Source organism: Mustela lutreola, chromosome 1 (assembly GCF_030435805.1).
Source record: "Mustela lutreola isolate mMusLut2 chromosome 1, mMusLut2.pri, whole genome shotgun sequence".
Lineage (NCBI taxonomy): Eukaryota > Metazoa > Chordata > Mammalia > Carnivora > Mustelidae > Mustela > Mustela lutreola.
The window spans coordinates 150932893-150947671 of NC_081290.1; the positions used below are offsets into that span (position 1 = coordinate 150932893).

General features: G+C 38.7%; 1 protein-coding gene across 3 annotated transcripts in view; it reads right to left on the reverse strand.

Annotated features, from left to right (window-relative positions):
- Positions 1-14166, reverse strand: part of CCDC25 (coiled-coil domain containing 25) — a 39364-nt gene extending 25198 nt beyond the window's left edge. For 2 of the 3 annotated variants that reach the window (XM_059176523.1, XM_059176504.1), the window contains exons 1-3: positions 14041-14166; positions 9147-9194; positions 4778-4817 (exon numbers count right to left, since the gene is read on the reverse strand). In XM_059176523.1, the coding sequence (XP_059032506.1) occupies positions 4778-4817; positions 9147-9194; positions 14041-14068 (116 nt within the window). In that variant the 5' untranslated portion in view covers positions 14069-14166. Of the gene's footprint in view, positions 1-4777; positions 4818-6894; positions 7000-9146; positions 9195-14040 lie in introns of those variants that run through there. The other variant, XM_059176515.1, reaches the window with a different exon arrangement.
- Between the last annotated feature and the right edge of the window lie 613 nt (positions 14167-14779).

Consider the following 14779-nt stretch of genomic DNA (forward strand, 5'->3'; position numbering starts at 1 on the left):
GGGAAAGGAATTTCAGGTGAGGAGAGAAGGGGAATGAAAGACGTCATCAAGACTTCAGTGTTGCAAGCCTGGGAGACTGGTAGGACCACAGGGGGAAATATTTTACAGCTGGAGAAGACACCAGCTTGGGAAAAAAGATGAGAGGTTTGGTTTGAGACATCCTAAGTTTCAAGGCATGGCAAAACAATCCAAAGAGAAGCACAGAGTTGGAAAAGTCATAAAATGGGTCAGACCAACAACTCATCCTCCCTCACATCTGGCAGTGGCCCTAATACAGGCCTTCTTGGAAAGCATGGGATAAACCCTTTAGGATACTGTCCTAAAAACATCTGGAATGTCCTCCCATCTCAATGTCCCAAATAAAACCTTACCTTTTATTAAGGCTCTATCACCCGCCAATGTAATGAAATCTTTCTAAACTTAATCCCTTTCTCACCTAGTCTAGTGGTTAAGATTTTCATACTTATAATTTACCAAATAAAGTTGACTTTCTCTCTTTTCAACATCCAGAGATGCCCCCAGGATTCTAGCACCAAACAACAGTAACACATGATGGTCACTTTGGGATTCCGTTAACTTGACTTGTCTCTTCCTTAGTCCATAATGTCCCGGGCTGTAGAGTTTTCAGTAAAAACCTAAGGAGGTTCCATTGCATCCCATTATGTATTTCTTCAGACATTTTCTTAGCATTAATGTATCTTTCAGAAGTGAAAATAGTCACTCACACCTAGTACAAGATGCAGACAGTATGATTCTACATAAATGTTAAGATTATGGTGTTCCTAATATTCTTTTCAACAAATTAAGCATCTTGTTAGTCACTGTGGATATAGAAAAACAGTACACATTTTTGGCAGTCAATGATGACTCTAGGTTTTTTTTTTAACTTTTTATTTTTTAAAAGATTTTTATTTATTTATTTGACACAGAGAGAGCGAGAGCTCACAAAGCAGGCAGAGAGGCAGGCAGAGGGGGAGGGGAAAGCAGGCTCCCTGCTGAGCAGAGAGCCCTGATGTCTATGGATGCCTATGCCAGGCTAGATCACAGGACTCTGAGATCATGACCTCAGCCAAAGGCAGAGGCTTAACCCACTGAGCCACCCAGGTGCCCTCTAGGTTTTATTTTTAACCATCACTGCTAGCCAGAAGTGGATACTGATTTTTCCCCAACTGGTTCATTTACTCATTTGCATTCCATATAAAAGATTGCTACTGATTATCGTCTTCAGCTTGGCCTTTTCCATTGGGAAAAAAATGTGTTTTTACAAATTTAGAAATTATCTATCTCATTACTCTCTTTCAGAATCTTAGGAAAGACTCCATTAGGAAGCAAGTTCGGCCGAGAACTAACTCCTCCCATTCCAACTTGTTTTAAACCACTTCTCCACTTACAGCAACTTTTTCCCACATACACACAGTAGTTTAATTGTATTCTGATTTCCCTTAAGAAAAGGTCTCTGATATGGAATTTTATCAAAAGAAGTACACAAATAATTCAACGTATATCTAATCCCAAAACCCACACGGGAATATATCACTGCTGATACACAGACCAATTCCACACTGGTAGGTTAACCTCTATGAGGGCACAGGGAATGCAGGGAAATACAGGGCTTGGTTAAACTGTAAAAACAAACAAAAAACCCCCCAAAAACCCAGCTCTACAAGTTTCCTTAAAAAACCTTTCCAAACCTTCTAAAATGTTTACTCCAAAAAGTTTCAATTATTCCCCGTAGTTTCCTAGTTCCTTCTTGTCCTTGTTATCTTCCTTTCTCTTACTTCATCCCTGTTTTCTTTACTGAATGCAAAGACTAGAAAGATCAACAAATGAGTGTCAATGACTGGGAGATGCAGACCCTCAAAACTGAGTCATTTAACTCCTCAAAGTGGGGTCCCTGGAAATAGTGTTCACTAGGGTGTCTGGAGGCAAACTATTTCTATTTTTCTATGTTCTTTTGTTTAAAGATAAACCCAGTTTCATTCTCATTTAGTCCCGGGAAAATCCTTTGCTTAAAGGTGCCTCAGAAGGTTTTCTGGTACAAACTCAGGTAAAGTTCCAAAGTGTACCTTGGAGAGACACAGGTTGGAAAAATCACCTTGGAATGCTGATCAACTGAATCATTCCTAGCATGCCGAGGACTGTTCCCAGGATTGCCAAGAAAGTCCTGAAACCGAGGGCTGGCTATTCCACCTTACATTAGGCCCCAAATAGCTTCAGAACGTAAAAGTCCATCACTTCCAACAAGTCATTAGTCTCAAGAGTTGGTCAAGATGCGTATCAAGATATCTATAGACATTAATTTGGTTAAATAGCATTCCAGGAGAGAGTAAACCATAGTGAAATAAAAAACTCAACTCAGAACACATAAGGCATAGAAATTTCTCTTCCATGTATTTAATTTTTTAAAAAATTAAGGTAAAAGGCTGTGGTAAATTGACTTCCGTGGTACATCTGAATACTCTGAATATGGCACCTTTACTAGGCGAGTATTTACACCTCAAACCTGACATGTTAGAAATTCACAGCAGATAACTACATAACAGAGGCAGCCATTCTCATCTCCTTTGACAAGATCTGGAACTCTGTGGGTTTCAAGGACAACTGAAATAAGCCAGCTCAGTGATACGTCCTCAAAATAGAGATACCAGAATGTAGTTATTGTGGAGAAATGTCCAGTAGAGATGACTGCTAGAGAAAAAGAGAGTTAATCAGGAAGTTAACAAATATTTATAGGACATGTGCCATAGGCCAGGTGCCATGGTAGGTAATGGGATGGGATAGTAAGTAAAGTGATCATTGTCCTCATGAGGCGTATAATCTAGAGTTCCAAGAAGGTAAGCAGTACTCAATCCAAAAGCCCCTTGGCAGTGTACACTGCCCACCTCAGGTAAGAGGGAACCAAGCAGTGTCTACCTTGAGGACCCCTAATTTTTGAGTTCAGAAGACAGGCCACTGTGCTGGAAGAGGGGGCAGATTGAAAAAAAAAAGGCTTTAAAATTCTTCAGGTTTATAGTGCCTCCTGGCTCCTGGAGTGTGGACTTCAGAGAAGACAGACAGGAAAGCATTTCCTCTTAGTCATGAATTATCCCCTCCATCATAGGGCAGACTGAAACAAGAGAGGAGGCGCCCTTTGGTGGGTACCTGCAGCTGGGCTTGGGGGTTCTGAGGATGGCCACCTCTGGCGGGGAGCTTAGGTTAACTTCTGTGCAATAGTTTTCCTATTAAATGTCCAACGCTGTCCACTTTATTGAAAGTAAAGCAGCCCTTCTAAAAAGTGTCTAACTTCTGTCTCTCTAGGGAATTGAGTGAAAGATCCAGGCCCACACTTGGGAGAAAGGAGGTCCAGAGAGAGCTGCAGCAATGGCCGGACGGAGGAAGTCACCCTTAGCCAGAGCGCAGCAGCTGAAGGGAAGAAAAAAGTTGGTACTTCAGAACTCGAGCCAGCTGGGGAAACAGCAACAACCAGAGCACATCTGTTCAGTCTCCCAGAGACTTAGTTTCTTCATCTGAAAATGGGTATAATACCAGTAACTCTTTTACAGGGTTACTGTGAAATTAAAGGTATTAATAAAGTAAACATCTACCAGCACTTGGCATGCAGTTAGGTATTCAATACGTGTTTGTTATTACTATCATTAAAGCAAATAGGATCTGTGTGCTTATCTTTAGGGACAGCATTGAGGGGAGGGGCGGTGTTTGGGATGTCGTGGAGACCATTTCCTGCTCTCTATATAGAATTAGGCTTCAGGAAGAAAAAATGAAACAAGATGGGACTGGGAGAGAGACAAACCATAAGTGACTCTTAATCTCACTGAACAACCCGGGACGGAGGGGAGTTGTCAGTCGGGAGAGGAGGGTGAGGTTATGGACATTGGGGAGGGTATGTGCTATGGTGAGTGCTGTGAAGTGTGTAAACCTGGCGATAGACAGACCTGTACCCCTGGGGATAAAAATACATTATATGTGTATAAAAAATAAATTAATTAATAAAAAAAAGAATTAGGCTCCAGGAGACACATCACAAGAGTAGAAGTTGAAGACAGAAAAAGAACACAAACTGAGCCCAAAAGTGTTATGTGAAAGTCATGGGAGTCCATGTCCTCCTAAAAGGTTCAAGGTCTGAGAAGTAGAAATGCCCATATGGCATTCTAAGGCAGTCAGAAAAAGAACTCAACTAAAATGAAGGAGTTTTTTGATCATTGGTCATCATCCTTTGGGCTGGGTTTTGTGAGCAGCAAAAATAATCCTCGAAGGAGGCAAATAAAGTAATTATTATGTTTTAAATTTCCAGAAAATATTTTAAAGAGGGAGTAGAGGCTGGATCAAGATGGTGCTAACTTCATGAGGGAGCTGGAAAGACAAAGGGAAGCCAGACTCTGTTTTCTTTAAAGCTGGACCTGGTCAGATGCTCTATATATTCCATCTACAGGAAAGCTTCTATTTTCCTCATTGTAACTTGTAAGGCCCTCACTCATCCTTTGTCCTTTCAGGAAGAACTGTCTGAGTGTGTGAGTGAGATGGTCTCATTAGCCTACTATGAGAAGACACACATGAGGTTAAAGAAAGGAAAGCCTAGGTTCTAGAGGCCTCTGTGGTCATCCCTAGTTTACAAGGCAATTGTAAATGAGGGGAGCTGGCAGGCAGCTACTTACCACTGACCATTCGTAAACAAAATGCAAAGCAGTAAGTTCTAGGTTTCAACATAAAGATCAGGTAGGCTGGCCAAATCTAAAAAAGTAAACAAGGCATAGAAAGCAGAAGCAAAATTATTTCTTACCAAATATCTTCAGGCCAGCCATGCTTTATTAGATCTTCATCTATAGAGAGAAACAAGAAAACAAAGAAAAGGTTAAAAAAAAAACTTCAAATGAAAATATGCCAGAGTTTACAGTAAGCTGGGGAGTGGAAAAATACCAAGCCTTTCCACAACTGTTTCTCTCACTTAATGGAGGAAAGAGGAATTCAGAGAGGCTATGATGCTCGAAAACACAGGAAAAAGAAAAATTTGTAAAAATGGTTTTTACATTTGGGCCATGATAATTGTCATTATTTTTATAATAACACTTCTAAGAAACTTCAAAAATATTTCTATTAAAAAGTAATAAAACTTCAAATCAGAGCAGCTAAGAAATTAGATGAGGTCTTACAAAATTGATGCACTGTAAGAAATTTATTTGTTAAAATGGTTTTGCTAATCAGAGAACCGCATTTTACTTTTTTAAAAAAGACCTCTCAATTATAAAATTGTAGGATGCAACAACCATCAGAAGTATAAAAAAGGAAATAAAAATCACCTAAAATTCTGTCACATATAAAACAAAAATAAAATAGAAGAAATAGCTAGAAATTAAAACTGTCTCTCTGGGATGGAACATGGGTGTTGGAAAGGATAGGGGAAAAACAAATGTTTTTATGATACGCATTGTTACTATTTGAAGTTCTGAGCTATGTATTTGTTAGATCAAAGTAAAATAAAAAATGAAAAAGTTCTTTGGAAACAATGACTACTTAATTCTATCATGTGAATAAACTTTTCTACTGTTCATATTTGTACTGTTTTTAATTATAAATACTTTAGTAAATATTTTTAAAATAAATATGTCCATATTCCTGATTATTTCCTTCAAGCATATTTATAAAAGGTGAATTATTCCTTCAAAATGTATACTTTTACATTCTTAAGGCTAATAATATATTATCAGTACAGAAAACTAATATCAATATACACTTCCAATAGCCACATTAATAATTAAAAACTAATTGTGTTTAATACAAAAGCATTATTTAAAGTGTTAGATACAAGGTTAGAAACTGTAAGGTAAACAAAATGATTAATATGATGATTTAAAATGTACCCAAGAAAGTATAATCTATCTTACTTGAAAGGGGTATTCATTTTCCAGAAAAACAAAGGGATGATAAATCTTGGATGAAGGTGCAGACACCATAAATTTTCTGAAGGGCTTCCTACTAGCTGAAATGGGAAGCTGAGCCAATAGCCAACAAGGAACCAAAAAAAGTAAAGGGAAATACAAAAACCTCTTTCCCTCAGTCAGGCCATGTTTGGCTCCCTGGTGACACCTGCTGGCTAATAAAAAGAAAACATCTGAAAGCTTTTCAGTAAAAGAAAATTATTCAATTAAAAATTCACTTATGTTCCACGTAGTCACTTGTCTGAAGTCATCAAGGCTGTTAGAAATAAGTATGAAGTGCTAGGAGCACTAGAGAATGGGGTGTTTTAAAAATTTAATATTTTCATACAAAGTTGACTAGGAAAACGGACATCTCCAAATAACTCCAAATGGTCGTGGGGAAAAAATGTTCTATCATAGATTTCTTTCTACATACATTTTAAGGACAGCAAAACACCACTCCAGTGGGTTCTGGAAAGAATCTAAATTTACATCTATAGAATCTAAATTTATGTCTTTAAATATAAATCTGTACATAAAAGTTTCTACAATGGACATTCCTTTAAATGGGCTACAATCAAGCCCATCCTAATCCTTCTTTCTCCACGAAGCCTTCCTGGTTCTCTCCCAATCACTCTTACTCTCTGCCTCTCTACTGCTACAGCACTTACTCATACTGCTTCAGTGAACCCATACTTTATTTTTTTTTTTAAGATTTTATTTATTTATTTGACAGACAGAGATCACAAGCAGGCAGAGGGAAGCAGAGAGAGAGAGGGGGAAGCAGGCTACCCACTGAGCAGAGAGCCCAAGGAGGGGCTTGATCCCAGAACCCTGGGATCATGACCTGAGCTGAAGGCAGAGGCTTTAATGCACTGAGCCACCCAGGAGCCCCTAACCCACACTTTTAAAAATAGGCTTCATTTTTAAGAGCAGTTTTTAGATTCACAGCAAAATGATCATTATTTGTTTTTGCATGTACCTCTCCACATTTAATGCTGCAAAAGCACAGATTACATCTTCCCCTTTGGCTACTCAGAGAGGATGGCATGTGGACCCACACAGATCAGCCTCAGCAAATAGTAAACTAAAATGGAAGGAAAAGAGAGACATGATGGGACTGTCCCTGGCATAGCTGCCTTGGGAGCTCGTCAATGGGAAGCAGTATCAATGCAGTCCTTCATTGTAATAAATAAAGTTTCCTGCCCAGAGTCATATAGTGCAAAACCCACACAACCGTAGGGAGCAGCTCTCCTTTAGGTGCTTCTCAGTAACCTAAGTCTTGGGCTTGCATCCTCAATGTAGTAGAAAGCAAAGTAGATTTGATCAGGTATGGATCTATATCTAGTGTAGGTAACCAGGACTGGTTCTAACTGTTCCTCCTTGCTCAGCATCCTCTTCTCAGCCACATTCATCAGGAGGATGCTATGAAAAAAATACAAATTACCTATGATGATGTATGAGTTACTAAGAGAAATAGAAAACTCAAGTATTAATATAGCGCAGATTGCTTCTCTATAACTCCACCAGAGACAATGTCATAAATTCATTATAAGGAAAAACTGTTTAAAAATTACTTTATTCTATCGTTTTTAGGTTTTTTTTTTTGGTCTTGGATGGGATGTAATTGTCTTGCTTATTCTCATTCTGCTTTATGCAACCAGTATTATTGCAAAGTTCTAAACCATTTATACAGATCTGATTAAAACTATATATATTTACACAGCTATTACATGTCATGTATCACATTATACATTTTATATATATTACATTGTATGTTATATTAAATATGTGTATATGTTAACTATAGTTCTACATCTACATATACTATAGTAATATATAACATTACTGTTCTCTGACATTTTTTTCATTTTTGACTTTATTAATTTCATTCATGTCAAATGTCTCATACTGAAGAATGTTACACTTGCCTCTTTTAAAGAATCAAGTTTAAACTGTTATCAGTTTCAAACTGCACCTGGAACAGACTGATGGTTTTAGGGGTGGCGGTGGCGGGGGGAATAAAGCAATACCTGGAGGTTAAAGAAAAGTAACTGGAGGGAACTGGCCAGCTCTCAGAGTCCTAAGGTGGTCACCCAGCTATGGAGCGGTCCCAGGAGCAAGAGGAGCTGGTTCTGGGGAGCTAAAAAAGCTCCATTGGTGACTCCTACCATTGCTGAGCACCCACCCCAGGCCAGGTGCTTTACTCAGGCTCTTTATTTAACCCTCACACCCTTGCAAGACAGACAATGGCCCATGATCCTCTTTGTACACCTCAGCAATGTGAGGTTCAGAGAGGTGAAGTGACTACAGCCAGTCTGCTAAGAGCTTGCATTTTAACCCACATGGGCCTGAATTCAGAGTGCTTTTTTCCAAAACATGACACAACCCCTGTGAGAAGAGCCACTGCGTATTCTCCAAGCTTGAAGAAGAGGGGTTCTGTTGGGTCTCCAAGCTCCCCTGCTGCCTATCTTTTCTCCCTCAGCTCAGGGCTGTCAACTCCCTGCTCCATAGCAAGAAAGCTCACCTCCGCTTTCATCTCCCTCCTCACTCAGGCAATCAGAAGGCCACATCCCTAAAGCGGTTTTCCCTTTTAAACTTTAGTTTACATTGATTAGTGGATCAAAAAAATTAATATAGCTGGTTGAGTCTAGCTTTGTAAAAATCAAACAAAACAAAAAACAGGGCACAGCAAAAAGTATGGGCATTTTTTGTAAATTTTTATTTTAGTTACATCGATGTGTACAGTGTGGAATAATGTATTTCATTCTGAGCAGAGTGATCAACATAGTTTGAAAAAAATAATGTTAACATTCTGTAACTCAAAAAGAGCCATCTTCGGCCTCAAAAATCCTAAAAGTATGTTTCCTCTATTCTTAAATGTGGTAAAAACATACAGAAAATGATCTTTACAACTAAGTTACACATGATTTTTACTTGATATAAATTAGCGCAGGTTAACCTCTGATTCATATCACCTTACATCAGACGATACCACAAAACTCTTAGTAAAAGTTAAGTTTCTAATCAGCAACAAGTGGTCCAAAAAACCCCAATACTATTTGATATAATTAAATCGTAGGAAAGTTAACCCACTGGAGTGTCTTATAATGGGTTTAATTAGTAGAAATTAGCTGAAAACTCATATCTGACCAACCAAGGCAGGGGTAGGGGAGGAGGCAATTAACACTTACCTGCTGGAAATTTCAAAATCAAATGCTTTTGAAAACTTACTTTCATATTTATCCTTTCCCATGTAAATAGTGTAAGCAGATGAATTAACTAAGACAAAACAAAAATATAAAAAACAGTTAGGTAATTTCATCCCCAACAAAACTGCTTCATGGAAAAAATACACAACAATACTTTGATTAGGGGTTGGCAACACATGGCCCACAGGCCAGATCCCGCCCTTTTTTGGAAGCCCGCATGCTAAGAAATGACTTCTACATTTTTTAAGGAGTTGAAAACACAAAATGAGGAAGAATAAAGCTAGAGACTGGATGTGGCTCACAAAGTCTAAAATATTTACTACCTGGCCCCAATAGGAAAAGTTTATTGACCCTTATACAATAGATACTTTCCTGCTTTCATCAGGGATAGAGTTCAATACAATTCCAGTTCAGCCCTATACTTTTGCCTTCTTCAAAAGAGTAAAAAAACAAACAATTTAACCTTCACCTCAACCATATAAAAATAGGCTCCTATACTTAGCTGAGTTTTTTCATAATTTTATTTTGGCAGTATTATTCTCTTCCAGGTGTGCTGCAAATTTTATATATATATATATATATTTGTGCTGCAAATTATATATATAATGCACTATCCCATTCCGGGCAAAGACAGGTTTTCAATTATCTTCAAAATCAGTGACTGAGCCCTGATTACACATTAGAATCACCTTAATTATGTCCCAGGTCCATTAAGACTAACCAAATCCAGATTTCTGGTGGATAAGTAATGGTGTTTTTTTTTTTGTTGTTGTTTTTTTTTAAGAATCTTCAACTATCTCTAATGTGAAGTGAGTGTTAGGAAATACTGCCTTAAACCAAACTGAATATTCTAGATATGGCTTACCTTAGAAATGACATTTGTTTTACTGAGCTAGTGACTTGCCGCAGGCATCTTCCATCTGGAGTCAAACAAAAATTTAAGTTTCTGAAATTGAAATTCTGTCTGGGCATTGGGTTTCCAAGCTAGTCTACCAAAACTTGTTTGACCCCATCTGGATCTAAATTCCTGAGTTAATAGTCACTGGGCCCCCAATCTGGGCAGCCTGTTGGCTGTCATTCCAGGGTACAAACTAGTACATATGAGTGGTGCTCCAAAGGCCAGAGGTAGCACTCTCATTTATAAATTTTTAAATAAATTGCCTGTACTTTCAGTAATGAGAAACTCCTTAAATTATCAATCATAGTTGCTCTGTTGGGGCGGGAAAATCCCATTTCCTTCAGTTAACTATTATAAATACCATAACCCAAATTATGGTATTTATAGTAAGTAGTTGAGGGAACTATCTGGAAAAGAGAGAGTATTTGCATTGACTAGTTGACAGAAATACTCATCTATAATTGAGTATTACATTAGCTTGGTAAGACCTTAGCATAGACAGAACAGCCATTATAACAAATGCCAGAAGTGCAGGAATAAAACCATTTCAGATTGTCTCTGTACAACCTAGTGTTATTCTATGTGTACACTCTTTGATCCTGTAATGTCACCACTAGGTATATACTATAACGACTCAATCAAGCAATGATGTTCTTTTTACAATCTAAATACCCATTAATTAAGACTGGTTAAACACAGAAGAACATACATAAACAAAATACCACGTACCCACTGAAAACAAAAGGCAGGAATTAAATAACAGTATTTTTGTATACATATAGCAAGATTCAATTTGTAAAAAATTAATATATAGTTGTATATTCAGGTTTCCAACCATATGCTTAATATATGCATCTGTTTTCTTTATATGTATGAGAAGATATACATATAACTATTAACAATGCTTACCTTGGCTAGCTTGCTTACCAAATATATAGATGGTTTTTTATAATCAGAACGAAAGTAATTTTTCAAATGATTAAAATAAAATAAAGCTGTTTCTGCAGGCTAAGCGACCCAAATTGTAGCCAAGAGAGTGAGAGACAATTGTTTGGATGGTTGACCTATAAAATGAGGTGATTAAGAACATAACTCAAATGCAAACTAAGAGGCATTCTACAAAATAATTCTTCAACAAAAGTGTCATGAAAGACAAAAACTAAGCAACTGCTCCAGATTAGAACAGGCTGAAGAGTACTGAATGACAACCAAATGCAACAATGATCTGTAATGTTCCTTTGTTATAAATGCATTATTGACACCAATGAAAACCAAATAAAAGCTGATGAATTAGTAGTATTGCTGCAATGTTAATTTCTTAATTTTGATAACGAGGAATGCTTTTTGATAACAGAACATCTTTGATTTTAGGGGGAAAAAATCCTGAAGTATTTGGGGGTAAAATGTGACTTACCAAAAAATGACTCAAGAAAAAGAAGTGTGTGTGTGTGCACACACATGTGGCGAGAGGGAGATAAAGAAAAATAAAGAGGGAAGGAAAGAAAGAAGTTCTAATGTTAGAATTTGGGCGACCTAAGAGGTTATAAAGGAAATCTTTTATTATTTTTGTAACTTTTCTGAAAGACTGAAATTAGTCAAAAGAGAAAATTAAAAAAAAAAAAAAAAAAAGGAAAATGTTCAGTAAGAAATCTGAAGAAAGTTCCTGTGTATGTTAAGAGGGATATAGGAAAAGTAAATTGAATTATTCTAGTACTTTTGTTATTCTTGCCCAAAGAATAGGGTTGATTAGTATGGAATATAGTCATCTTAAAGGTAGAGGATTCAGGTGTAGCAACCAATCCAACTTTAGAGGCTCTGAAATAATTTCATTATTTACAGATGCAATCAAAAGGTACTAGAAGTGCAGATGGACTTATGAGCCAAGTGCATATACTGTGTGGATCCATAAATCAGATGGTCTTGAATCTGACAGTGGAAATACAGTAAGGCTAATGTTTCATTATTCCATTATGACAGAGCATGAAACACGAATTAAGTCAAGGAGATTTTAGTCCGAAACTAATTTTAAAAGAAAAAGCAATAACTTTGTATTGAGATTTTCTCCCCATTTAAAAAAAAGTTTTTATACAGCAAACCCTAAGTTGTCTGAAAAGCTTGGCAAGTGCTTTCCTGAAGAATCTGTATGTTCAAGTTGATTTCTCTAAGAGGATATGTTAAAGTTCTATTACTATTTTACTAACCAAGTTAAAATTTTTCCATTAACTTTGCAATTTTATTTTTAAAAATTTTATTTATTTATTGGAGAGCAAGAGAACAACAGAGAGTCTGCAGGAAGAAGATGGGTAGAAGTGAGAGGACGAAGCAGGACCCTGGGATCATGACCCAAGCTGAAGGCAGATGCTTAACCGACTGAACCATCCAGGTGCCCCTTGGCAGTTTTAAAAGATTTGCTGCCCAAGTTCGTTTTTGTTAGACTTAAAGTCCAAACATTTTTCTAACAGGAAGCAGTTCTGACCTTATAATGGAAGCCAATGAGGAAAACATGACCCATAATCTGCTAAAACACCTCTCTATTATGGGCATCTGTGTAAGTACAAATAGTGCTCAAAGAATTTAGAATGGCTTTAAGGAGAATAAAGCAGCTAACATAAAATACATGTAGTACCTATAAACCCCACCTGTATTTTTTATTTCATCGTTGGGCTTCTTCTTTGGATACCTATATTGTTGGGAACTCTCATGAGTGGAGAAGCTAAAAAGAGATTGGAGTTAGGACAAAGTCAGCAAACAAAAAAAAGGGAGGATGCTATTAGGGGTCTATAACAGCTTTTCAGGCTAGTGTGAATTGTTTCTGATAATTTTAATAATATGGGTAATACAAACCAACTCTATAAAGGCAAATGGCTTCCGGCACACTGTCAAGTCTAGACTACTGAAAAAAATGAGATGGGACAGTGTTATGGAACGAGGATGGGGGCAGTCTGTGAGCAAATTCCCTGGGCCTTAATGTTCTCATCTTTAGAGAAAGTATCACCTTATTCAACAACATGAGACTGGTTTCACTTAAATCCCACGTTTAACAAGCAAGCAGAGAGAGTAACAACAGAATAGTATGTGCTGTGACTAAGTCAAAAAATACCTTTATTCAATAAGCATTTATTAACTACTATAAGCCAGGCACCAGACTAGGAAACAAGGAGATCCTGCCCCTGTCCTCAAGAAGCTTACACTCTAGATTAAGCAGACAGCATCTAATACCAAAGATACACAGGGGGTGTTAAGGGGGTTCCCCAAAGGGGTTTAGCTAAGTAATCTCTGGGTTAGGTTGGGAGAGGCATTTGTAAAAGATGGGCCAGAGCTGTCTTAGGGGAGTTAATGAGATGGATCAGGCAAAAGGAACGACATAGGCGCAAAAAACGAGGTCAAGACATAGCATTTCCTGGGAACTAAAAGCACCCTTTCCTGGGCTGCCAAAGACAAATCAGAAACACTATCATGAGTCAAATTTTGAGATCTGGGACATCAACTCTAGCCAGTGAGTGGCTGTACCGCCACTCCACGTTTTTTTTTTTTTTTTTTTTTTACTGTTTTCTGTTGCATTCCAGGATCTACAACGCTATCCTAGAAGGGTAAGGCGTACTTCCTGGAAGGCAGTGTGGTTGGCAGGTAAGCCCCTTCTTTCTCAAGTGGGTAATTACCAGGACGCAGTCAGAATAAAGGTCAAGGAGGTGGAGATGAGACCTGCGACGGGGGTGTGAAGAAGCCCACAAACTCTGCCCAATTCCAGGTAGCGAAGGGAGGTCTTTCCGAGGAAAAAGAACTCCCGGATGCAAAGACAGCAGGAGTGATGGTCCATTTACACTCCCCCAGACCCACACAAGGGGCACAGGGGGAGGACAGGGACGGACACAAAGTGGGGACCGAAAGGGAGTAGGAAGAAGCCCCCACTGCCGAGGAGGAGCAGCTTTAAGATGAAGTTCAGGCTGAACAGCCGGGGGTCCCGGCTTCGGAACCCCACTGTAGAGCAGGGACGGAAGGGGTCACCGCGCCCACTCACCGCTGTTGCTGGTAAAGTAGAACACCATGATCTCGGCGGCGGCGCGGGGACTCCAGCGCGCAACAGCAGCACTCAACTCGCTTGCTCAGGATACCAGAGAGCGGAGGCCGCCTGCTCCCCGGAACTCCTCACGCACTTCCGGCGGACGTCGGGTCGCGTCATAACGCCAGCCGTTGGCGCCATCTTTAAACCTGGCGAATTGCTGAGGGGGGGAAGGTGTGCGGGCGGGCTAATAGCGTTCATTGGTTTGGGGGTTGAAGAAGGAAAGTAGATGGAGCTAGGACAATTCGTAGTTGGAAAACGCAGCGAGGAAATTCTATCCTCTTAAAAGAAAAATACCTTTGGCCGACTTTGCTTTTAGAGTCACCACCAAGTGAGCAGTCTTATCCTGAGGCTTATGTGTTGGTTGTTCACGGCTACCCATCACCCCCTGATGTGCTCCGGGACAGCAGCAACCATTGCCTCCACAGTGTTCCCTGCGCCAATCACAGTAGCTGGCACGTAGTAGGAACCTTTAATTTTGAAATGAACCCAAATGCTTCCACTATTCATATTCTAGCTCCACCACTTACAAGGCGTTTGTTGGCCACATTTTGTGCTTCACTCACCTGATCTCAAAATGAAGATGAATACAGCAACTAATTCATAGGTTACTTTTCCAAGGTGAAGTAAGTTAACAGGTGTAAATGGTTAGAATATAGTGAATGGTTAACTAAACTGATTTGTTAATGATATTCCC